Genomic DNA, 26325 nt, shown 5'->3' with positions numbered 1-26325 from the left:
TATAAGTCAATGGGAAAAATCCTGGAAATACCCTATTTTTGAGGATTTTCTGTGTCGTCACAAATTCACCTAGAAATGCCATTCAAATTTCATTTTGTAGATACGTCTGTGATCTCTTCGAAAGTGAAGACGGCTCGTCGATACCAGTTACGGTTTGTCCACAATTTGTCTCTAAGCGACCCAAAGTTTCTCATTTTTCCGAAAATTACAGTGCTTCTCTGATTGATTAGAGTGAGAGATGAAGACAACTTTTTCAACCCAAATCAATTTTGAAATCGCCATCACGCCCACAAATATCGCACGATTGGTATCAAAATCGGTCCTGACATTGATACGCCTGTCTGCTCCGGTAAAATGTTTTCGAAATTTATCTAGACCGTACGGTTTTCTGTCACGGTGCTTCAGAGCAAAGTCATGCGACAGGATTTTCTGAGGCTCTCAGGCTCTTTCACTAACAGTTCACACCTTGGTGTGAAACTTATTTAACATAGCAACGGAACTCAAGAGGCTATTGGCTGGTGGTTAGGACTACAAATACGCATCACTGTAGTTCTATATATAGTGGAATACTCAGTTGAAACAGAGGTTTACTGAACTGGCCTTTAGAACTACGTGCTGCTATGGGCTGTATATAATGGATTTAACTCAGTAACTGTTACACGTGGGATTAGTTTGGAACTTTAAAATTAAGCTTACTGAAAATTTCAAAATAAAAGCCTTGAATATTTTTACATGACATAATTCCTCTTTTTGGCTTTATTTGACTTTTTCATCCAAAGCACTGTTACACATGGTATTAGTTTGGCCCTTTGAAATGAAGCATACTGAAAATTTCAAAATAAAAGCCTTGAGAATTTTTACATGAGATTATTGCTGTTTTGAGCATTATATAACTGATTTAACCCAATGACTGTTATACATGGGATTAGTTTGGACCTTTGAAATGAAGTTTAACAAAAATTCCAAAATAAAAGCCTTTAATATTTTTACATCAACTACTTGCGTTTTCAGCATTATATAACTGATTTAACCCAATGACTCTTACACATGGGATTAGTTTGGCCCTTTGAAATGAAGTTTAACAAAAATTCCAAAATAAAAGCCTTTAATATTTTTACATCAACTACTTGCGTTTTGAGCATTATATAACTGATTTAACCCAATGACTCTTACACATGGGATTAGTTTGGCCCTTTGAAATGAAGTTTAACAAAAATTTCAAAATCAAAGCCTTGAATATTTTTACATCATGTAATTGCTCTTTTTGGCTTTATTTGACCTTTTCATCCAAAGCACTGTAACACATGGGATTAGTTTGGAACTTTAAAATTAAGCATACTGAAAATTTCAAAATAAAAGCCTTGAATATTTTTACATGACGTAATTGCTCTTTTTGGCTTTATTTGACTTTTTCATCCAAAGCACTGTTACACATGGTATTAGTTTGGCCCTTTGAAATGAAGCATACTGAAAATTTCAAAATAAAAGCCTTGAGAATTTTTACATGAGATTATTGCTGTTTTGAGCATTATATAACTGATTTAACCCAATGACTGTTATACATGGGATTAGTTTGGCCCTTTGAAATGAAGTTTAACAAAAATTCCAAAATAAAAGCCTTTAATATTTTTACATCAACTACTTGCGTTTTCAGCATTATATAACTGATTTAACCCAATGACTCTTACACATGGGATTAGTTTGGCCCTTTGAAATGAAGTTTAACAAAAATTCCAAAATAAAAGCCTTTAATATTTTTACATCAACTACTTGCGTTTTCAGCATTATATAAGTGATTTAACCCAATGACTCTTACACATGGTATTAGTTTGGCCCTTTGAAATGAAGCATACTGAAAATTTCAAAATAAAAGCCTTGAGAATTTTTACATGACATTATTGCTGTTTTGAGCATTATATAAATGATTTTATCCAATGACTGTTATTCATGGGATTAGGTTGGCCCTTTGAAATGAAGTTTAACAAAAATTCCAAAATAAAAGCCTTGAATATTTTTACATCAACTACTTGCGTTTTGAGCATTATATAACTGATTTTATCCAATGACTGTTATTCATGGGATTAGGTTGGCCCTTTGAAATGAAGTTTAACAAAAATTCCAAAATAAAAGCCTTTAATATTTTTACATCAACTACTTGCGTTTTGAGCATTATATAACTATTTTAACCCAAGGACTATTACGCATGGGATTAGTTTGGCCCTTTGAAATGAAGTTTAACAAAACTTCCAAAATAAAAGCCTTGACAAAATTTTAAATCGTACTGAATGGTGCACGTCCGCCTCACTTAACGTTCTTGCGGTTCTCCGCGTGCCACTGATTACGTTGCGGCGTTCTTTAGCGTCGACGCCAATTTGTGGCGTGACGACGCCGGGCCCAAACCCGACGGGCGCGCCTTGGCAGGCCCCGGCTAAATTTCTTCCGAAATTTTCTAGTTTTCAGAATTTCTGTCTTACTGTCAAATGGAAACACAGCTACTGAAGAACAATCACGAGTCAGAAGGAAATTGGAACAGAAAGCACAAAACACAAGCGCCCAATGATCATGACACCTTAACATACTTTTGTTTGAATACAAAAGTATTCAAAGGTGTCATCAAAAAAAATCCTTGACTCAGGTGTTGCTATTAAATGACACACCCAATCAAATATCACCAGTTAAAATATCACCAGTAGATTCCAATGGAGACTCCAGAAATGTATTGTCTTATTGCTGACATTTTCATTTAATATTTTCAGGCACTTAAGTTCGTCAAGTGCCTGTCTACAGTATACCCGCTTAGCAAAGTATTTGATTTTCATAATATGGATCTCGTCTGTAATAATGCACAGACACCAGCAGATGGCGGCATTAGCTACATGTTAGGCAAACTGACGCTTCATGTCTACCTCACCAACGAGTGAAACTGGATTAAAAGGCTAAAAAGCAGCTGTAAAATCAATAAATAATGAAAAGTAAAGTAAACCACAAAAATGGGCGCACTTTTTAGAATTAATTAGATATGCATTAGTTTGAAACAGACATTAACAGGTTTATTAATGTCATCTCTGAGCTACTGTTAGCTTGTGAGTTGATTTAGATCTGTGCCGTCAAGAACTGTCCCAATTTGTTTCTTGATAAACTCAATCAGATCCTCACGATTAACCATTCTTCTTCTTCTTCTTCTTCTTCGTGTGAGAGGAGGGTGAGTGCGGAAGAGCGGAAGAAGGGAGAGTGAGAGTGCGATTGTGTATCTTTTCTATCTTTGTTTTTTTTACTGTTTTTCACTAGGTGTTTTGTTTTTCATTTGTTTAATTGTGTTTTGGTGTTAGTTGGTCACGTTTTAGGGGGGTTTTTTCGTTTAGTTTGGGTGTGGCCGTCGGGCGTGCCTGGCTTGCCGGCGTCTGACGGCAACAATGGTGGGTGTTGTCGGTGGTGGGTCTTTCTCCACGCTGACACGGATGAACGGTATCAAGGTGGGTGCTGGTTCTCCGTGCAGCGTGGAGGAAGTTTGTTTAGCTGTAGGGGAAATGGTTGGACACGGGAATATAAGGTCGGCGGCACGAATGAATGGAGCGGTGGTATTGTTTGTTGCAAAAGTGGAACATGCACAACAGGTGGTGGAAAAAGGTGTGTCGGTGAATGGGTTATTTTTACAGGTTACACCGCTCACGCTACCAGCCACTAAGATAATGTTGTCAAATATACCCCCTTTTATCAGCGATGAGTTCTTGATAAAAGAACTGTCGAGGCACGGCAAAGTGGTGTCACCGATCAAAAAAATCCCTTCCGGGTGTAAATCACCGCTACTGAAACATGTTGTTTCTCATCGGAGACAGTTATTCATGATTTTGAATAAAAAAGATGAGGAAATGAATTTGCGGTTTCACGTTAGAGTGGATGATTTTGATTATGTGCTGTTTGCAACATCAGGGCAGATGAAATGTTTTGGATGTGGACAGGAGGGCCACGTAATAAAAATGTGCCCGGATAAGGCAGAGCCGGCCAGGCCGGATTCAGCAAAGCAGCAACCCGCTGCTGCTGAGCAGAGTGGGGGAACAGGCAGCGAGGTTGTTGTGGTGGGGGAACTTGCTGCTGCTACAGCAGCGGAGAAACCCGCTGCTGCTGAAGCGGCGGGGGAACCCGCCGCCGATGCTACTGCTGTGGCGGCGGAGGAACCCGACGCCGCGGTGGGGGATTTGGGGGCAGCGGAGGAGGTGGTGGTGGAAGCCACTGTTGAGGAGTCAATGGAGGATAGTGGTAAGAGTGTGTATGCGGGAGAAGATGAGAGCACGGTGGTGTGTGGAGGTGGGACAATTGGTGATGCAGGTGAGAGTGTAGAGGTGGGAGGAGGTGATGTACAGGAAGAGCAGGAGGGAGTGCAGGATGATGTGGAGCATCTAGTGTGTGGAGACAAGGGGGAGAGAGGGGAAGTGCAGGCGCATGAACAGGTTAAAGGAAAATATAGTGAAAAGTCAGTTAAAGGAGGTGGAGCAGGGAGGGATATGGGTGGGGCAGAGGAGGAGATGGATTTAGAGGTTTGTTATCCAGCAAAGAGGCGAAGCAAAAGGAGAAATGTGGTTACTGCTGAACAGGCTAGTAAGCAAGCCAGTAAGTTAGCTGTAGAAAGGAAAGAGGTGTCGGAGAGCAGTGACGAAGAGAGCTGGTTTTCCGACACCAGTGAGGTTTCAGTGTCACAAGCAAGCAAAGAACCAAGGTACCCGGTAGAATTATTCAGGACCTTTTTAAAACAAACAAAAGGATTAAAAGGAATAAAACTTGAAAGCTATTTCCCTGATCTAAAAATATTTTATTTCTCTGCGAGGCATTATGTAAAACACAAAGAGATGTCAGGTTTTACAAATACAGAGGTTTTTAGGTTAAAGAAAATAATGACCAAAGCCAGAAAACAGTTTTAATGATGCACAGTAACTTTTTAATATTTTTAATTTTTTTAAATTGTTTTTTGCATGTTGTCTTTAGCCTTTTACCCATCATGGATTCTTTTAAGATAGCATCTTTGAATCTTAACGGGGCGCGGGAGGCAAAAAAAAGGGCATTAGTGTATCAAATGTTGAATCAAAAAAGAATAGATGTCATTTTCTTGCAAGAAACGCACAGCGATCATTTGATCGAAACAGACTGGAGCAGAGAGTGGAGGGGGGAGGTGATTCTGAGTCACGGCACCTCCAAGAATGCAGGAGTGGGCTTTGTTTTTTCTAAAGCTTTTATCCCACTTTCTATTGAAACTGAGCACGTTATACAAGGGAGGTGTCTTTTAGTAAAGACGAAGTTTGATTTTTTTAACATGGTTTTTATTAACATCTATGCTCCAATCGCCAATGCAGAGAAGAAACGTTTTTATGAGAAAATTGGGGAAAGATTGGAAAATTGTGAGACTGAAGATTATGTTTTTATAGGTGGGGATTTTAATTGCACAGAAAACGAGTTTTTAGATCGTAATCACGCAGAGCCGCACCCGGCAGCCCAACATGTCTTGAAGCAGCTGGTCTCGTCTCATGGCCTGGTGGATGTATGGAGGAGGATGCATGCAGGCTCCAGGCAGTATACATGGTCCCACATCAAGGAAGGTAAAATCTCTTTAGCTCGTTTAGATCGTTTTTATTGTTTTAAGCATCATTTTAATGTGTTTAAAACATGCCAGATCGTACCTGTGCCCTTCACAGATCATTCGTTACTTTTAGGAAGTGTTTTTCTTAGAAACATTTTACCGAGAAGTGCGTATTGGCATTTTAATTCTGCATTGATATACGATCAGAGTTTTAAAGAGGTTTTAACTTATTTTTGGACCGGTTTTAGAGAAACAAAGGCTGATTTTAGTTCAATCAAACAGTGGTGGGACTATGGGAAGGTCCAGATTAGACTGCTGAGTCAGCAGCACACTGTCAATGTCACTCGTGACATCACTGAATCTATCAGAGATCTGGAGATGAGTATAGTGGATTTGGAGCGACTTAGTGACACCACAGGAAATCGAGAGTATTTTGAAGCTCTCAAATCAAAAAGGCTAACTTTAGCCAACCTGCTGGAGAGTAAAGTACAAGGCGCGTTGGTCAGGTCCCGGATGCAGAACATCACAGAGATGGATGCTCCCTCTGGCTTTTTCTTTGGTCTAGAGAGGAAACAGGGTCAGAGGAAGATGATCCACTCCTTGCTGTCGGACACGGGGCAGCACCTGAGCGAACCGGGGCAGATAAGGAGGAGGGCTGTGGAGTTTTATCATTCTCTGTTCCGGAGCGAATATGAAGAGAATGAGAGAATGATGGAGGAGTTCTGCGAAGAACTACCTCAGATCTATAAGGAGATCAGTACCGATCTGGAGCGCCCGCTGGGCATACAAGAGCTCCACACAGCCCTCCAGAGCATGCAGGGCCAGAAGTCCCCAGGCGTTGATGGGCTAACAGTCGAGTTTTTCAAGGCCTACTGGGACCTTCTGGCCCAAGACATGCTCGAAATGTACAACGAGAGTCTAGCCACCGGTTCGCTCCCCACATCCTGTCGCAGGGCGGTAATCACCCTGCTGCCAAAGAAGGGCAACCTGCAGGAAATAAAAAACTGGCGCCCCGTGTCCCTCCTCTGCACAGATTACAAAATCCTTTCGAAGGCTCTGGCCACGAGACTAGGGAAAGCCATGGAGCACGTCATCCACCGGGACCAGACCTACTGCGTCCCCGGCAGGTCCATGGTGGACAATGTCTATCTAATTCGGGACATTTTGGAAGTCTCCAGTTCATTGGGTTTACAGACAGGCTTGATTTCATTAGATCAAGAAAAGGCGTTTGACCGCGTCGAACACGACTTCCTCTGGAAAGTAATGAGGAGGTTTGGGTTCGGCGAGGGTCTTATCGCCAAGATCCAGGTATTGTACAGTGACATTGAGAGTGTGCTGAAGATCAACGGTAGCCTGTGTGCCCCTTTTAGAGTGTGTAGAGGCGTCCGACAGGGCTGTGCGCTCTCGGGGATGCTCTACGCACTCTCCCTGGAACCCCTTCTCTTGAAAATACGCTCAGAACTTCATGGTCTGGTTTTACCTGGTTTTAACAACAAGTTGATTTTATCCGCCTATGCTGACGATGTTGTTGTTTTTATTAAAGATCAACACGATGTCAACATTTTAATCGAGATAATAGAAAAATTCTCCGTCTTGTCTGCTGCGAAGGTGAACTGGGGAAAGACCGAAGCCTTGGCCGTGGGCGAGTGGCCCGGTGGGCTACCAGTTCTCCCTCAAAGACTCCAGTGGAAGAGAGACGGTTTTAAATATCTTGGTGTTTTTTTAGGTGGAAAGGATACTGTAAAAAGAAACTGGGAAGACTTGGAACAAAAAATACAGAATAAACTAGCAAAATGGAAATGGTTGCATAACCAAATGTCCTATCGAGGAAGAGTGCTGGTTCTGAATAATCTGGTTGCGTCACAATTGTGGCACAAGCTTGCTGTTTTAGATCCTCCATCAGGACTACTAGTAAAAATACAGTCTGAGATGGTCAACTTCTTCTGGAACAACCATCACTGGGTGCCGCAGTCCGTTTTGTTTTTATCCAGAGAGGAGGGGGGCCAGGGCCTTGTCCACCTGGCCAGTAGAGCCGCTGTATTCCGGTTGCAGTTTCTGCAAAAGTATCTAACAGGATCCCCTGTGTGGAGGGATGTGGCCAGCTGCATTCTGAGACGTGTAAATTTTCTAGGGCTGGATGCTGCTCTGTTTTTAACAAATTTTAGCCTTTTAAAGTTAAAGGGAATTCCTCAATTTTATCAAAGCGTTTTTAAATCGTGTGCGTTTTTTAAATTGCACAGACCAGATAAGAATAACTCTCTGCATTGGCTTTTAGAAGAACCTTTGATCTGTGGAGCAAGATTGGATGTCAGCGATAACGCTGTTCCGGGCCTTTCTGAAGTGTTGTCTGAGTCCAGAACGGTAACTCTACGGCAACTGATCCAGGCGTCCGGACCAGACTTTGATAATGCCCAGGAGGTTGCCTCGGTCATTGGAATACGGTCCGTCAGATTGACGAGGCGCTTCTTGGAGAGGGTGAAAAATCGGTTGACCGCCGAGGAGAGGAGGCTCCTACAATTGTACGAGAAGGAAGAGTGCCTGCCGGATTCCACTGACCCGTTCCCAGAAGTGTTTCTGGACCCGGATTTTGAGGAGGACAGTGGTCCCCTACTGCAGAGCACAGACTCGAGGTTGGACCTGTGTAAAACAGGTCCAAAAATACTGTATAGATACTGTACAAAACTCTTAAACAAAAGGACCCTCCAAAAAAGAGACGTGAGTGTGTGGGTCAGCAAGTTCGGAGGACAGAAAACTCACTGGAGAACCTTGTACAAGCCTCCAATCAAGAAAAGACTGGTGACCTCAGTGGAGGATCCTTCACGGAGCCATTGCCACCAATTCATTTTTATCTGTCATCAGTCCTGGGGTTTTAAAACGAGTGTCCTTTTTGCAAGATGTCCGAGAGTGTTTTTCATGTTTTTATAGATTGTGCACGGCTAACTAGTTTTTTTAATCTTTTATCGACTTTTTTTAGTTTTTTCATATGGTTTTTTCTAATGCTGTCTTTATCAACGGAGTACATCATAGTAAAACCACTAGTTTTAAATCCCGGATTTTAAATTATTTAATTTCGAAGCCAAAATGGCTATTTATATTACTCGACGGGACAGAATGCAGGCTGGACCTCAATTTGATGCTGCGACTCTGTGGAAGGTCAACGTCAAAGCCAGGTTGAGGTTAGAGTTTTGTTTCCACAGAGCCACTGGGAATTTGTCGGGTTTTTTAAGCTTGTGGGGTTTTCAAAATGTATTGTGCACCATTTCAGACCAGAAGGAATTATTTTATAACAAATTGTTATTGTGAATATGTATATTTATTTTTTATGTATTGATTAGTGCCTTGATTTAAGGAAATAATGTGACAAAAATAGGTTTATTGTATAATAAATGTTTTGTGAAAAATCAAAAAAATCTTCTTCTTCTTCTTCTTCTTCTTCTTTTCTTTTTTTTATGGCGGTTGGCAAGCAACTTTTAGATGTGCATTACCGCCATCTACTGGAATGGAGTGTGGATCGGGACGCTAACTATATACACCCCTCTCAAAACAAAACAAACAAACAAAACAATAAAATAAAAAAAATAAAAAAATAAATAAAAAAAATAAAATAATAATAATTATAATAATAATAATAATAAAATAACAACACTTAAATCTTTTCTATCAATTTTGTTTTCTTAAGATAATTAATTAAATAACTTATATCTTTAGAATTAGAAATTTTTCCCAAAATATCTTGTAAATTTAACTGTAATTTATTTTCTTGTAACCGGCAACCTAATTTCCTTCTCTCAACAGAATATTTGGTACAGAACAACAAAACATGTTTTACTGTCTCTTCTTGACCACAACAATCACAACTTCCAGTTCAATGTTTTCCTATTTTAAATAAATTACTGTTTAACCTTGTATGTCCAAAACGCAACCTAGATATAACTGTTTCCTCTTTTCTATTTCGTCCCGTTCTCCTCATTGGACCAACTTTTCTTTGAATACTGTACAGCCATCTACCATTTCTATCTTCCTCCCACTGTCTCTGCCATCTTTCCTTAACCTTTTGTTTAATAATAGATTTGATTTCTTCTCTACTAAATGGAACTAATATATCAATATCACTATATTTTGAAGCCAGTTTCGCATATTTATCAGCCAACTCATTCCCTCTTATTCCTATATGTGATGGTATCCATGTAAATATAACTAATAACCCCATTGCTTGAATTCTATATGTTATGAACTGAATTTCTAATAAAAGATCCGGTCTACTAATAGCATGATTATTTTTTAATGAATATAATGAAGAACTTGAATCAGAGCATACTATGCTTCTTAATGGACGGACTTCCTCAATCCATCCTAAAGCTAAAATAATTCCCATCATCTCTCCAGTATAAACTGATACTCCATCAGTAATTCTTTTACATTTTTTAACTTTGAATTCTGGAACAATGAAAGATACCCCATTACTGCTATTTGAGTTTTTAGATGCATCTGTAAAAACTTGGACATATCCATAGTACTTACTATCTAAATATGATTGAACCAAATATGGATCTGAAATGTTTTCTCCTTTCCTTTTCTCCAACAAAGTTAAATCAACAACATTATTATGAAATAGAGACGGATAAACTGGTGAAAGAGGAACTGTTTGACTAATGTTTATATCAGATAAACCAAAATCTTTTATAACATTTTCTATCTCCCATCCAAAAGAATTTAATTTCTTCTTTTCTTTTTCCCAACTAGATTTTAAAATGTCTTGACATGGATGATTTTCATCATGGTCCTTTAAATTACACCAATAATTGGACTTTAACTGTAATCTTCTGAGATTAAGTGGCATCTCTCCCATTTCTATTAGCAAAGCTGACGTTGGAGTTGTTCTAACTGCTCCTGTACATAACCTCAAGGCTTGATACTGAATACTATCTAATTTTTTTAATAGTGTTTCTGATGCTGACCCAAATACAATACTTCCATAATCAAATACAGACCTTATTAACCCAGTATATATGGATTTCAATGCCTTCCTCTCAGCACCCCATTCACTTCCCACCAAACACCTCATAACATTTAAAACTCTCTTACATTTATTCACTACTTTTTGAATATGATTTTTCCAAGTAAGTTTTTCATCCAACCATAAACCCAATAACTTAAATTCCCTTACCCTTTCTAATTCATGATTATATATTTGCAGTTTTAAATTTTCAGATGCTTTCTTCCTTGTAAAAAATAAAGTCTTTGTTTTGTCTATAGAAATTTTAAATCCCCATTTAAATGACCAGTCTTCTATAATACTAATTGCTTCTTGTATCTTTTTAACAATAAACTTTAAATTTTTCCCCCTCTTCCATATTGCTCCATCATCAGCAAATAAAGAAAACCCCATTCCACTTTCCAAATTGTCAAACATATCATTAATCATAATAGAAAAAAACAAAGGACTCACTATACTTCCCTGAGGTGTACCATTCTCAACAAAAAACTTTTCTGACAATTGTTGTCCTATTCTTACTTGTGTTGATCTATCTTGTAAAAAATCTTTTATCCAATAAAACATTGATCCATTAATTCCCATTTTTTTCAATTTAATTAAAAATCCATCTTTCCACATCATATCATAAGCTTTCTCTATATCAAAGAAAACAGCCACTACACTCTCCTTGTTAACTTGCCCTTTTCTGATTTCATGTTCTAAACATAATAAAGGATCCATAGTGCTTCTCCCTTTTCTAAATCCACTTTGACATTTTGATAAATATCCCCTCTTTTCAACAAAGTAGCTCAATCTTTCATTTACCATTCTCTCCATTATTTTACAAATATGAGAAGTTAAAGCAATGGGTCTGTAACTTGCTGGATTTGACTGATCTTTACCTGGCTTTAAGATTGGAACTATGATTGCTTCCTTCCATGCCAGAGGTAAAATACCCACTTCCCATATCTTATTATAGAATTCCAATAAAACCTTCTTAGATGAATTACTAAGCTTATTAACCATAATATAAGAAATATTATCTTTTCCTGGAGATGAATTTTTTGATTTTCCTAAGGCATTGTTTAATTCAAATAAAGAAAAGGGACCATTCAATAAATCATTATTTCTTACATTTTCTTCTAATAAATTGACATTTTCATTAATTGTACAATTTCTTCTGCGGTTTTCTTCTACACTTAAATTATTACAACTATGAACTTTAACAAATTTTTTAACTAACATATTTGCTTTCTCCTCCTCAGTCACAGCAATAACATTTCCATCTTTCAGAACTGGATATCCATATTCCCTTCTAATTCCATTCATTCTCTTTATCATTCCCCAGACTTTTGAAATCTTTGTTTCCCTACCTACAGAATCACAAAAATTACTCCAATAAACCTTTTTTGCATTTTTCACCGTTCTTTTAACCGGAGCTTGTGACCTTTTATATTCAATAAAATTCTGAAAATTCTGATTTCTCTTTAACAATCTAAAAGCTTTATTTCGATATTTAATTGCACCATCACATTCCTTCTGTCATGAGGTGGTGTGGTGGAGTGGTGAGGCAGATGCAGCGGACCCAGGTATCATGAATATGATGATTTTAATTATAAATAAATCCAACAACGAGCAGCAGGCACAAGGAAACACTGACCACGACTAGACTGAACATTGACAAACATTGACGAAACATTGACGAGGACCCGACGAGGAACAAAGAACACAGGTGGAGTTAAATACACGGGAGGGTAATCACAGAGACGAGACACACCTGGGAACAATCAAGGGGAGGACAGGACAACGAAGAGACGCAAGGACACAAAAAACTCTAAATGAACACAGAAAACACAGATCCTGACAGTACCCCCCCCTCAAGGGCGGCTACCAGACGCCCAAAAAAAAAAAACCACAACAAGGGTGGGCGGAGGGGCGCCGGATGGGGGGCCAGAGTCCAGAAAAAACAAAAACACAACAAGGGTGGGCGGAGGGGCGCTGGACGGGGGGCCAGAGTCCAGAAAAACAAAAAACAACCCACCATCGTGGGCGGAAACACAAGAAGGGCCAAGAGTCCGAAAACAAACAAAAAACTACCCACAGGGTGGGCGGAGGCAAAGGAGGCAGGAACCACGGAGGTGGTCCGGCGGTCGTCCGCGGCGGCGGGAACCACGGAGGCGGTCCGGCGGCCGTCCGCGGCGCTGGAGGCGGGAACCACGGAGGCGGTCCGGCGGCCGTCCGCGGCGCTGGAGGTGGCGATGAGTCCCGGGGGCCGCCCACAGACGGCGACGACGAGCCCCCCGAGGCAGGGTCTCTGGTGGAGCACAGGGGGTCTCGGTCGGAACGCAGGGAGTCTCGGTCTCGGGTGGAACGCAGGGAGTCTCGGTCTCGGGTGGAACGCAGGGGGTCTCGGGTGGAACGCAGGGGGTCTCGGTCTCGGGTGGAACGCAGGGAGTCTCGGTCTCGGGTGGAACGCAGGAGGTCAGGGTCTCAGGAGGAACGCAGGAGGTCAGGGTCTCAGGAGGAACGCAGGAGGTCAGGGTCTCAGGAGGAACGCAGGAGGTCAGGGTCTCAGGAGGAACGCAGAGGGTCTCGGGAGTCGGGGTCTCGGAAGGAACACAGGGAGTCTCTGGAGGAACACAGGGAGTCTGAGTCGGAGCGCTGGGGGTCTGGGTCTCGGAAGGAACACTGGGAGTCTCGGAAGGAACACTGGGAGTCTCTGGAGGAACACAGGGAGTCTGAGTCGGAGCGCTGGGGGTCTGGGTCTCGGAAGGAACACTGGGAGTCTCGGAAGGAACACTGGGAGTCTCGGAAGGAACACTGGGAGTCTCGGAAGGAACGCCGGCTGGAACGCCGGCTGACTCGGCCTCGGGTGCGCCGGCTGGAACGCCGGCTGACTCGGCTTCGGGTGTTCCGGCTGGAACGCCGGCTGACTCGGCCTCGGGTGCGCCGGAGCGAAGCCTTGGAACCGGCCGCGGAGGCGAGCCGCAGCGAAGCCTTGGAACCGGCCGCGGGGGCGAGCCGCAGCGAAGCCTTGGAACCGGCCGCGGGGGCGAGCCGCAGCGAAGCCTTGGAACCGGCCGCGGGGGCGAGCCGCAGCGAAGCCTTGGAACCGGCCGCGGGGGCGAGCCGCAGCGAAGCCTTGGAACCGGCCGCGGGGGCGAGCCGCAGCGAAGCCTTGGAAACGGCTGCGGAGGTGAGCCGGAGCGAAGCCTGGGAAACGGCTGCGGGTCCGGAAAGCGACGAGGGGCCGGGTGCACCGGCGGCTCACGTCGTTGTCTCCGAGCGGGCAGCGGAGGTGGCGGCTCCGGAAAGCGACGAGGGGCCGGGTGCACCGGCGGCTCACGTCGCTGTCTCCGATATGGCAGCGGAGGTGACGGATCCGGAAGGCGACGAGGGGCCGGGTCCACCGGCGGCTCACGTCGCTGTCTCCGGGCTGACCGTGGAGGTGGCGGCTCCGGAAAGCGACGAGGGACCGGGTCTGCCGGCGGCTCACGTCGCTGTCTCCGAGCGGGCAGCGGAGGTGGCGGCTCCGGAAAGCGACGAGGGGCCGGCTCCACCGGCGGCTCAGGTCGCTGGCTTCCCGGACGGAGGTATCGACGGGGGCCATATCCGGGGGGTGCCAACACCAGTCTTGTCCCCCGGAATAGCTCCCGCTGCAGGTCGGCGAGGGCTTCAGCCAGCTCCCTGTCCTCCCTGCCGGACCTCCGCCTCGGGCCGCTCTGCCCTTTAGGAGGTAACCTCCTGAATGCTGGGTCCATGTTAGCAGCCTCACCGATCGGTATGGTCGGGTCCTTCTGTCATGAAGTGCGGTGGTGTTGGTGGTGTGGTGAGGCAGATGCAGCGGACCCAGGTATCATGAATATGATGATTTTAATTATAAATAAATCCAACAACGAGCAGCAGGCACAAGGAAACACTGACCACGACTAGACTGAACATTGACAAACATTGACGAAACATTGACGAGGACCCGACGAGGAACAAAGAACACAGGTGGAGTTAAATACACGGGAGGGTAATCACAGAGACGAGACACACCTGGGAACAATCAAGGGGAGGACAGGACAACGAAGAGACGCAAGGACACAAAAAACTCTAAATGAACACAGAAAACACAGATCCTGACACCTTCGTCCACCATGGAACAATTTTCTTCTTATATTTTCCTTTTTTCCTTTGGATTGTTTCTCGAGCAGCCCCTAAAATGGCCTCACAAATAGAAGAATTTACCATATCAACATCCAAATCTATATTAACTTTTTGCATCTCTTCATCATTTATTATTTTATATTTTTCCCAATCAACATTTCCAAATAACCATCTTTCTAAGTTCTCATTAACACTTTTTCCTATTTCTTTACCAATTTCAATAAGTATAGGGTAATGATCACTACCTATAGTTGATTCTCTTAATATTTTCCACTTACTAATCCCAGCCAAATTCTTTGAAACTAAAGTTAAATCTAACACTGATTCTGATCCATTTCTAATATTAATTCTCGTCCCTTCTCCATTATTAAGACAAACCAAATGTTTTCTATCCATTACTTCTTCCACCACTTCTCCATTTGCATCATTCCTATTACCCCACAAAGTACTGTAAGCATTGAAATCTCCACAACAAATGAACTTTCTTCCTATATTTTTAAACATTTCCTCCATTTCCTCTAAATCCAATTTTTTACACGGATTATAAAAATTTAATATATTAATACTTTCTTTATTAATCCAAATTTCCACAGATAACCATTCGAGTGAAGCTCCTTTTCCTAAAAATCTATACTGTATTCCTTGTTTTACAAATATTACACATCCTCCTCCACTTTCTTGTTCCCTATCTCTTCTAATACTATTATACCCTCTTATGACAAAATCTAACTCTGGTTTAAGCCATGTTTCTTGAATACAAATAATATCTGGTTTATTTTTCAAATAGTTTAAATATCCTTTAAATTCTTGTCCATTTGCTAACAAACTTCTTGCATTCCATTGTAAAATAAGCATTAAATTCTTCCTCCACCTTGCTTCCCATCTATTTCAAGCCTTTTATTTATCAACTCCCAAGATAAATCCTTCACAGCTAGAAATCTTTCTGCACCTTTCACTATAATCTTGATTTTTTCAGTTTTCTGTTTCACTTGATCAGTACAATTAATAACATAAGCCATGAATAAAATTAATTTATCCATTGTAATTTCCATTCCTGACATTGTTTTTTGACTTGGTCCACAATTTGGACTAGAAGACACTTGCTGATTTTTCTGAACTATTCTTTTTTCTTGAACACTTTTTGCTGCCTCTGCATAAGAAATGTTTTTAACTACTTTCAGCTGTTGAATTTCTGCTGCCTTTTTCCTTGCTTCACACCCTCCATATGCTACATTATGCTGACCACCGCAGTTACAACATTTCAACTGTACATCTGCTCCACATTCATCATATCGATGATCTCCACCACATTTAGCACATCTTTGCTTCCCTTTACACACTGATGCAATGTGACCATACCTTTGACATTTGTAACAGCGCAAGGGAGGAGAAATATAAGGTCTAACAGGAAAACTCAAGAACCCAATTTTCACTTTATCAGGAAGAACATCACCTTGAAACTCCAGAAGTATCGAAAAACTTTCTATTTTCTCCCCATCCACAGATTTTAACAATCTTTTCAATCTCCGCACTTCACCACCATGTATATTTCTTTTAAGTTTTTCTAAATCTTCCTCAAGCGGAATACCTGTGATTACACCACGTGATACTCTGTTTTCTCCAACAATTTTCTTTTCACTCACAACCTTTTTACAAATGTTATCAATCTGCATGCATTTATTCTTTTGTTCTTCAGACTTACATTTTATCAACATATTACCATCTCGCAAGATTTTTACAAACTCAACCTCCCCTATTTTCTTTTTTATTTCTCTAGACACTGCTATCGGACTGAGGTTTATGTTCATATCTTCCTTCCTGAATTTAAGTATTACCTTAAACTCCTCATTTACCATTTTCCTCCTAACCACTCTGTTTTCTTCATCTGAACTATATTCTTCTAAACTTCTCTTACTATTTAGGTTACCAATCTCTCTATCATCTTTCGAAACTTTTTCCTTCCCTCTACCCCTTCCTCTACCTACCGTAGTCCATTCGTCAAAATCCATATCGTCTTCATCACCACCCCCATCTACCTTTGTGGTCATCCCAATCCAGTCACACTCCAGTTTATGCCAACCGCCAAAATAACAAATCCCTTTGTAAAGTTGTTTCAAAAACTCTCGCGCCGCTCTCTCTGAAGCCACACCACCTCTTTTGAAACCCTCATGATGGAAGTTGGTTCCTCAGATACATTTTATACTATTTTGAAATATCGCCCTCCTGGCCCTGCTGGGACTTTTCTTCAGGATTTCGCTGACTTTTTATCTTCTATAATTAGATTGGGAAAGGTCTTGATTGTGGGTGATTTTAATTTGCAGATTGATGATGTTACTTCTATCCCAGCAAGAGATCTTATATCACTGACAGAGGCGCTTAACTTTACACAGTATGTGTCAGGTCCCACACACAACAAGGGTCACATGTTAGACCTGGTTTTTGCACTGGGCTTGCAAATTACCAATGTGTGTGTGGAGGATGTGCTTCTCAGTGACCATTACTGTGTTTTCTTTGACTTGATGGTGCCATCTGAACCTCGGCCTGTATTTACTAAGGCAAAGAGGAGAATCATCACAGAGGCGACAGCCATGCTTTTCTGCGATAAGTTTGATCCTTCTCTTCTTAATAATCTCACTGAAACTGACTGTTTTGTGAATTGTTTTAATAGCCAATGTGCTGATATCTTGGATCAAGTAGCGCCAGTTAAGGCTAGGAAGGCACCACAGGAAAGTTTCTGTCCTTGGATAAATGATGAAATTATGTCTCTGAGGAGAACATGCCGCCAGACTGAACGTTTATGGAAGTCTACTAAATTGGAGGTCCATAGGCTGCATTTAAAGGACTTAATATTGTTCATAAATAAGAGGATTGAGGAGGCCAGGGCAAGTTATTTTAAATGTCTGATTGCCTCAAATAAAAAAATCCTAAAGTGCTCTTCGACACTATCAGCTCTCTTGTGTCACCTGCTGCTGTAAATCCTCGTAACTCTACAATTAGTTGTGATGAGTTCCTGGATTTCTTTATTGATAAGGTCAAAGTAATAAAGGACAGCTTGCCTCCTTGCCATGGTTCCCAGCATTTGGAACCTCCCACTCAGAGCTGGGCCTCATTTGAGCCTGTCACTGTGGAAGACATCTCAACCATCATGAAAAAAATGAAACCGTCCTCTGGTACTTTAGATGTTCTTCCTTTTAAACTGTTTGTGAGGGTTTTTGACTCCATTGGGCCCTATATTGCTAAAATGTTTAACATGTCTTTGCTTAGTGGTGTGTTTCCTTGTCTTTTCAAACATGCCATTGTGGAGCCACAGTTAAAGAAAACGGGACTGGACTCTTCCGAACTCAAGAATTTCCGGCCAATATCCAAGACCCCTTTCTTGGCCAAAGTCCTGGAAAAGGTGGTCTGCACCCAACTTAGATCATTTTTGCAGGTAAATGACATTTATGACACTTTTCAATCTGGGTATCGTGAGTTTCACTCCACTGAAACAGCCCTGTTGAAGGTGTTTAGTGATATTATGATGGCAGCTGACACCGGTAAATGTTCTGTGCTGGTTTTGTTGGATCTGTCATCGGCGTTTGATACAGTGGACCATGGCATCCTGATAAACAGGCTCCAACATTTGGTTGGAATGTCGGGTTGCGTTTTGAAATGGTTCACCTCTTACCTGGTTGGCAGAACTTTTAGTGTGTCAGTGGGAAATGCAGTGTCTGATTCTGCAGAGCTTTTGTGGGGTGTGCCGCAGGGATCGGTCTTGGGACCTGTTCTGTTCCTGCTGTACCTACTTCCTCTGAGCAGGGTCATCCAGAAGTTCAGTGATGTGTCCTATCATCTGTACGCCGATGATCTGCAACTGTACTGCTCTTTCAAGCCAAGTGAGCCACATAAACTTTGCACTCTCACTAGTTGCTTGGCCGAAGTGACAAAATGGCTCACTGAAAACAGCCTATTATTGAACTCCAACAAGACCGAGACCTTGATTGTTGCTCCTGACAGTGGTGTGCCTGGAATTAAGCAGCACCTCGGAAACTTGAGCTGCACAGTTAAAAGCAACCTGCGCAACCTGGGTGTTTTCATGGATGGAGCGATGTCTATGGAGCGGCACATAAATCAGCTTGTTAGGAACTGCTTTTTCCAAATTCGGAACATTTCTAAACTTCGTAAGATGGTGACTTATGGTGAGCTTGAGATGATTGTTCATGCTTTTGTCTCATCGAGATTGGATTATTGTAACAGTCTGTTCACATGTCTTAACAAGAGGGAGTTTGCGCGTCTGCAGGTTGTACAAAACTCTGCTGCACGCCTGCTCACTCGCACTCACAGGAGGGAACATATTACACCCATCCTCAAAAGCTTGCACTGGCTGCCTGTATCTTACAGGATGCACTACAAAATCCTGGTACTGACTTTTAGAGCTCTTCATGGACAGGCGCCAGACTATATTAAGAACCTCATCCAGCCTTATGTTTCGGCTAGGAGCCTCAGGTCGTCCAATCTGAACTTGCTGATGGTTCCTCGGACCCTTTTTAAGACTCGAGGAGACAGATCTTTTAAAGCTGTGGCGCCTCGCCTCTGGAATGAGCTACCTTGTACCATTCGATCTCTGGATTGTATAGACACTTTTAGGAAACAACTTAAGACCCACTTTTTTAAACTTGCTTTTTAGCTTAATACTGTGTTTTATTGTTTTGTATGTTGCTTTTAATTTATTTATTTTTTACACTTTGTGCAGCACTTTGTGACCCTGGTACGGTGGCCGACAGGTGCAAATGCGCAGCAAAAGAGAAAACATGCAAACAAAAAAAAAACACGCGCACAAATTAAATGCGGCAAGCAAAAAGCGAATAAAATGCAGCAAACAAAAAGAGAGACGCAAACAAAAAAGAAGACACCCCCGAATGAAATGCAGCAAACAAAAAGTGAGACGCAAACAAAAAAGACACAAAGTCTATCACGCTACCCATAAATTATTCTGTTATTCTTTAATATTATAAAAGACGGCATATCTGAAAAGAAATATAGTAATACGTACCTTTACTTTCTTTCAAATTTCTTTCTCTGAATCTTGCATCTGGTCCCATAGAAATGAATACTATTTTCTTTGACTCCCCCTAGTGGTCTGGAGCACTTCCGTTTTCAACACTTTTTGTTTGCTGCATTTCATTCGGGGGTGTCTTCTTTTTTGTTTGCGTCTCTCTTTTTGTTTGCTGCATTTTATTCGCTTTTTGCTTGCCGCATTTAATTTGTGCGCGTGTTTTTTTTTGTTTGCATGTTTTCTCTTTTGCTGCGCATTTGCACCTGTCGGCCACCGTAACCTGGTCTGTGAAAAGCGCTATAGAAATAAAGTTTACTTACTTACTTACTTACAACCAGTTTAGCTGTAGTACCACCATCTACTGGGTTCAAGTATGAGGCATAACATACACTAAAAGAAAACTCAAAACTTTTAATCTTCAATGAAATGTTACACTTTAACTTCTTTCTAAAATACATATATAAATACACATAAAAATGGTTTTAACATAAATGCATGCAGCAAAAAAGAGCAAAATATTACAGTTAAAACTAGAGAAGAAAAGCTAAATATTAAAAATAATCACATGTACTTTGTGCAATCAATGCATGAAAATTAGTTTGTAGTGAATCTTGCATTTTCTTTAAAGTACAAATGCGTTTTCTTTCATTTGAAAAGATTTTAATTAGGTTGAGTAAAACTGGTTACAATAATTTGAAAGAAATCTCATTTTACTTTAAAGACAAAACTATCACAAATACTTTTTTTGCAGATGTTTTGAAAACACTCAATTCTGTACATTCTATTGTTGATTTAAAAAACTACAAAAATAAACCCCACTAACTCTCTATGGTACAGAATAATACAAATCAATCCCTCAAGTCCAATCATGTGAGAATGTTCTGGAAGGGAGTCCATGTCCGGTCAAACTCTGTTAATGCATGAAATAGTCAGTGGGCCCCCAAGCCTCTTCATCTATCAGCATCAGTACTGGCACTCCTCAGGGCTGTGTGCTGAGCCCTCTGCTCTTCACGTTGTACACACACAACATACAGTTTGACAAACAGTATTTTAATACAATAACATACAGTTTATCATTATTGTTTTTTGATAAAGAATATGCCAAAAAGAACAAGAAAGCATCTCTGACGGAAAATGTGTCATGGTTGCACATCTACAAGTATCCAAATAAACACATTTAACAAATACAACAATTTTCAGCTTTGTAGACATGAAATCCCTCCAGTCTTTCATTCTAGTTTTAAACCAAATCAGTTCTATAGTGAACCTCAATATAGAACATGTATGGAAAATACTTCTACTGCTTTTCAACTGTGTGACGCCTCATGTGGTGAATTAAACTCACCTTGTGACGAAAACTTTCTCCACAGGTCACACATGAAAATGGTTTTTCACCAGTGTGAGTCATCATGTGCAGAGTTAAATGCTGTTTTCGACTAAAACCTTTTCCACAATTCACACATGAAAATGGCTTTTCACCAGTGTGAGTCATCATGTGCCGAGATAAATGCTGTTTGTGACTAAAACCTTTTCCACAATTCACACATGAAAACGGCTTTTCACCTGTGTGAATAATCATGTGCTCAGTTAAACTAAGTTTTTGACTAAAACGTTTTCCACAGTTCACACATGAAAATGGTTTTTCACCAGTATGAATCATCATGTGCAGAGTTAAAACCTGTTTTTGATTAAAACTTTTTCCACATTTCACACATGAAAACGGCTTTTCACCAGTGTGAATCATCATGTGCTGAGTTAAATCCTGTTTTTGACAAAAACTTTTTCCACATTTCACACATGAAAACGGCTTTTCACCAGTATGAATCATCATGTGCCGAGTCAAATGCTGTTTTCGACTAAAACTTTTTCCACAGGTCACACATGAAAACGGCTTTTCACCAGTATGAATCATCATGTGCTGAGTTAAAACCTGTTTTTGACTAAAACTTTTTCCACATTTCACACATGAAAACGGCTTTTCACCTGTGTGAATCATCATGTGCTTAGTTAAGTCCTGTTTTCGACTAAAACATTTTCCACAGTTCACACATGAAAACGGCTTTTCACCAGTGTGAATCATCATGTGCTCAGTTAAATTACCTTTTTGACTAAAACTTTTACCACAGTTCACACATGAAAACGGCTTTTCACCTGTGTGAATCATCATGTGCTTAGTTAAGTCCTGTTTTCGACTAAAACATTTTCCACAGTTCACACATGAAAACGGCTTTTCACCAGTATGAATCATCATGTGCCAAGTTAAATCCTGTTTTTGACTAAAACTTTTTCCACATTTCACACATGAAAACGGCTTTTCACCAGTGTGAATCATCATGTGCTGAGTTAAATTACCTTTTTGACTAAAACCTTTTCCACAGTTCACACATGTAAACGGCTTTTCACCCGTATGAGTTCTCATGTGAGCACCAAAATCAGATTTGAAAGTCAAACGCTTTTTACAGATGACACATGAGAAAGGTTTTCTTCTTTCCTGATTTTGGTTCTTAGCTTCCTGGAAGATGACTTGGTTCCTGTTTGGTTCTGATTCACTGTGGTCTGTTTGCTCATCAACAGGAACCAACATGCAGGTATCAGTCTCCTGTTTTAATCCAATCTGTTCTTCAGCCTGACTGCAGTAAACTTCTTTCTCTTCCATTGTTATCTGATGATCTTCTGGCTCTTCCTGTTGTTTTTCCTGCACAGGTTCTAACTCCTCCTGGTCCAGAGTGGATCTCCTCTCCAGGTTATAAACGTTACACTTCAGGGAATCTGGAGAAGAAAACAGAGAAAAAGAGTAATTGTTAACTTTACTGAAGTAAATCGTTTAAGGCAGAAATGAACAAAAAACCATTTGAAAACTCAAGAGCGTAGACAGAGATATAGATGAATCGACATATCCAGCTGACATTTGGAGAATTCTCAAATGAACGGATTTTAAACAAATACTATAAATTATATTCAAATTTCATTTTAGTCCACATTTTTAAAAGCCCTGAGGAACTCCATCCAATCATTCGACTCATGAGCCGATGCACCGCGGTGCTTCATTTGCTCTACTGTGACATCAACTGGACAATATATGTAAAATAGGCAACGTGAAAACAACATGAAGCTTTACAATGAATAAACAAGTTTAAAATGTTTGTGATTCTGATACATAAATTCTGATTAATCTGGTTGTATGAAATAATGGCTGGATCAAAAAGAAAACTAGAAACAAATAGAAAAGAGGGTTGTGATTGGCTTGTTACTCGCTATGTCACCAGGGACAACGATTTATTATTTAAAAATAAAAACTTTAACTGCTCAGGTTTAGGTGAGTTCTCTGTCTTACCCGCTTCATTACTCAACACATCACTAATGTAAAGTTTGATCTTTGTTATTTGCTTGTCAAACTGGAAAAAATAAACTATAAAAGCAATCTTCAAGTTTTTTGGACATTGAACTTCTTTTATTTATGTAACTGTTTGGTGTATTAGTTGAAAAATGTGTTTACATGAAGTAGCTGTAAATTCCCACCCATATTGGGCCCATGAATGCACCTTTGCCCATACGTCATTGTGCCCTTTTTCCCCATAGACTATAAATAAACGCCTCATGGACCGCTCTTGCCTATTGTTACTGAAGAGATTTAAGGCGGCCATCTTGGAGCGGTCGACCGTTCCACTCAGCTTTATGTTTAACAGACTCAATGACGTATCAGCGCATTTATCAATCATAACTCGCTAAATACTAAACAGATATTCACCAATTTTTCTGTAAACCTTATTAAAAGGTTAGCAACATTTACAAGGAAATGATTTTTAAAGTATTTTTGAATGACTGATATAAGGTTGAGCATATTTAACTATTCTTAGTGGGGAAAACAGAATAGAGTCAGAATAGAATGTGTTGATATTTCTGTATTATGATTATTTTACAAAGCACACAACCAGTCATAATTTTTGAAATATGTTATTTAGTGATATCAATACATATTTATATAAATATACAAACACAAAATAATACAATCAGAGAGAAATAAAGATGCTTAAATAATTATTAATGCTGAATAATATGCATTAAACTACACATATTTATATGGACATGCGTATATACATAATATCTATATAGGTTTTATTCATGTTTTCCAGCTGAGGAGGAGCTTAAGAGAGATTCAGCAGCTGAGATTCATCAGTGCAGTGAATCCGTCTCTCCTTAAAGACATTCCCCACTTCTTCCTCACATGGTCTTTATGAAACCTTCCAAACAAAAACAGGAGCTATTTTACTTTAGACAGAGTGAAAGAATTTCATATAAATAAGAGTCTTTGCCACTTTGTGTGGAATAATCTAAATCAATGTTAGGGAATATTTAAAACTTTTTAAGATTTACAAAATCTCGGTTAGCCTTCATAGCGGGGCTGAACCCCGGTATTACACTAAGCTGATAGCTAATATTAGCTGTTGTTTTGTCAGTGGACATAAATACAGTATAGTAATATTCTAATCACAAAATATAAACTGTAATATGTCCATCTTACTTGTGAAACGTTATCGTCCGAGATCTCGCGTCATTAGTCTGTCGATCTGAACACAAATATCTGGCAGTGCTGAGGCATCTTCTGCTGTTTTGGTTTAGCCAAGTAGGAGGGACGACCGCTCCAAGATGGCCGCCGTATTTCCTACGCCAGAGCAGCCATGCGGGGTCTACTCATTATATTATGTCTATGCTTTTCCCCACCTTCACTTCCGGTTCACAGCATTGTCGGGCTTATTAGTGCAGATAGGCACCGAGTGTGGCAGCCAAGCTATGAGTGTTGTTGTGTGCAGTTGGATGTCTGTCGGATGAGCGCTGGCGCCGCAGGATCATCAATATATGTGCTGCTGGTAGGATAAATGGATTTTTGATGTGTCACTTGTGGCTGGTTCTGTGTAACGTCAGTGTCGCTTTTTATATTGTTGCTACTAGGCCTGTCACGATAACAAATTTTGCTGAACGATTAATCGTCTCAAAAATTATTGCGATAAACGATAATATTGTTTGAAGACCATTTTACACTGATTTAATGGAAATGACGTAATAATGCATGCGATTTCCTGCCAAAGATAGATACACTTTATTTTCAAAAGAACATTTAACACTGGAGCTGATGAACAAAACAAAACAACCAAAACCATAAATAACATGGATTCTCAGTCTCCATTAATAAAAAATCTACTTGAACAAAAATTAAACAACATAAAGCCAAAGTGGAAATAAATACTGCATTCAACCAAAAGAGTGCAGATTATAAAGTCTGTATATCATGTTGCCCTATAGTAATAATTAGATTTAAATAGAGAAGATGGGCACATCGACTACCCGATGCAATAGTTCACACTACACAATCCCCCCCCCCTCTCCATACGACAATTTTAGAACGTTGATCGTTCTCTAAGATTGTCGCTTGCGATTTCGTAACCGATCATCCTGTAGTGTGTGGTGTGTGCTACTAATTTGGTTTGCAGTTGTTTTAAGTCTCAGACTGCTCCTAGTGTTTGTTCTGGGTTGCTGTGCTTCATTGGGTTTTAAATTAGAATAATAAAGTCTATTTTTAATATTATAAAAGTATGTATAAATAAAATATATTTTGTATACTACTTCTGTTTCATAATTTTAAGCCAGACTTGCCTGGGTACTTTTAATAGGGAGAGCCTAGGCCACTTGATATTATTTGAAACTCCACGTCGTCTGTCACGATCCGGGTTTTCTCATGTGTTACACCTACGTATGAAACATCACCTCAATGCAGCAGTGGCTTGTTGATTGGACTTTTATATGAGGTTTAGTTTGACAGATAATAACACCTCTATTATTGTTTCATGCTGTTTGCTTTGCAAGGCTTTACTAGCTTATATATGCACATTCCAATTAGTAATTACCTGAGATCATTGGATGAAGCTGAAGTTGGTTTCCATTTCCAGCTTCTGATTCACAAAATCACTAAAGGGCGAGTCCACTTAATTTTTCACTACCTTCCACATCTTTAATCGAATCTAGTTTAAAAACTACAACAGCTAGACTCTTCTAACCTGGACTGGGTTAATCTGCTCTCACAGCAGAATATTTATAACCATGTTTCTGATTTGTGAAACTTCAATAAAGGTTGATTTCACCACTTTTTTTAAAATCTCTGTTATAGTATAACTGCTCAAATTCCAAAACTACCATAACACCTAAACTCTTGAAACCTGGACAAGATTATTTTCAACTAACAGCAGAATATTTAAAATCATCTTTGTGATTTGTGAAACTTTTATCCGATTTGTGGAACTTCAATAAAATGCCATTTTTACCCATCTTTGCATCCAGCTCATATTAAAACTGCTCTAATGCCAAAACTACAACAACTACATATTTCAAACTTGGACTAGATCATTCTTCTCTAATAGCAGAATATTTTAATTCATGTTTGGGATTTGTGAAACTTCACTAAAGTTTAGATTACTATTCACACTTGTTCCATGCAGTTTTTTAAAATTCCAATTCAATTCTAATTCAAAACCACTTAATTAATCCTAATGGGAAATTAAATGTTGGTGTTACTCATGAATTCTTCCAAGAGTTATTGTA

General features: G+C 40.2%; 2 protein-coding genes across 10 annotated transcripts in view; one reads left to right on the top strand and one right to left on the bottom strand.

Moving 5' to 3' along the window:
- The window catches only part of mical2b (microtubule associated monooxygenase, calponin and LIM domain containing 2b), a 385618-nt gene that overhangs the window by 53793 nt on the left and 305500 nt on the right, over positions 1-26325 (top strand). The gene's annotated exons all lie outside the window — the stretch shown is intronic.
- Positions 20840-22033, bottom strand: LOC116735075 (gastrula zinc finger protein XlCGF8.2DB-like; the record flags this gene model as incomplete). Its single annotated transcript, XM_032586688.1, has 2 exons — positions 20840-21294; positions 21379-22033. Coding segments are annotated over 2 exons (921 nt in total), but the record flags the coding sequence as incomplete, so codon positions are not given.

This window comes from Xiphophorus hellerii, chromosome 2 (assembly GCF_003331165.1).
Source record: "Xiphophorus hellerii strain 12219 chromosome 2, Xiphophorus_hellerii-4.1, whole genome shotgun sequence".
NCBI lineage: Eukaryota > Metazoa > Chordata > Actinopteri > Cyprinodontiformes > Poeciliidae > Xiphophorus > Xiphophorus hellerii.
This window is presented reverse-complemented; position numbering and strand designations above follow the sequence as displayed.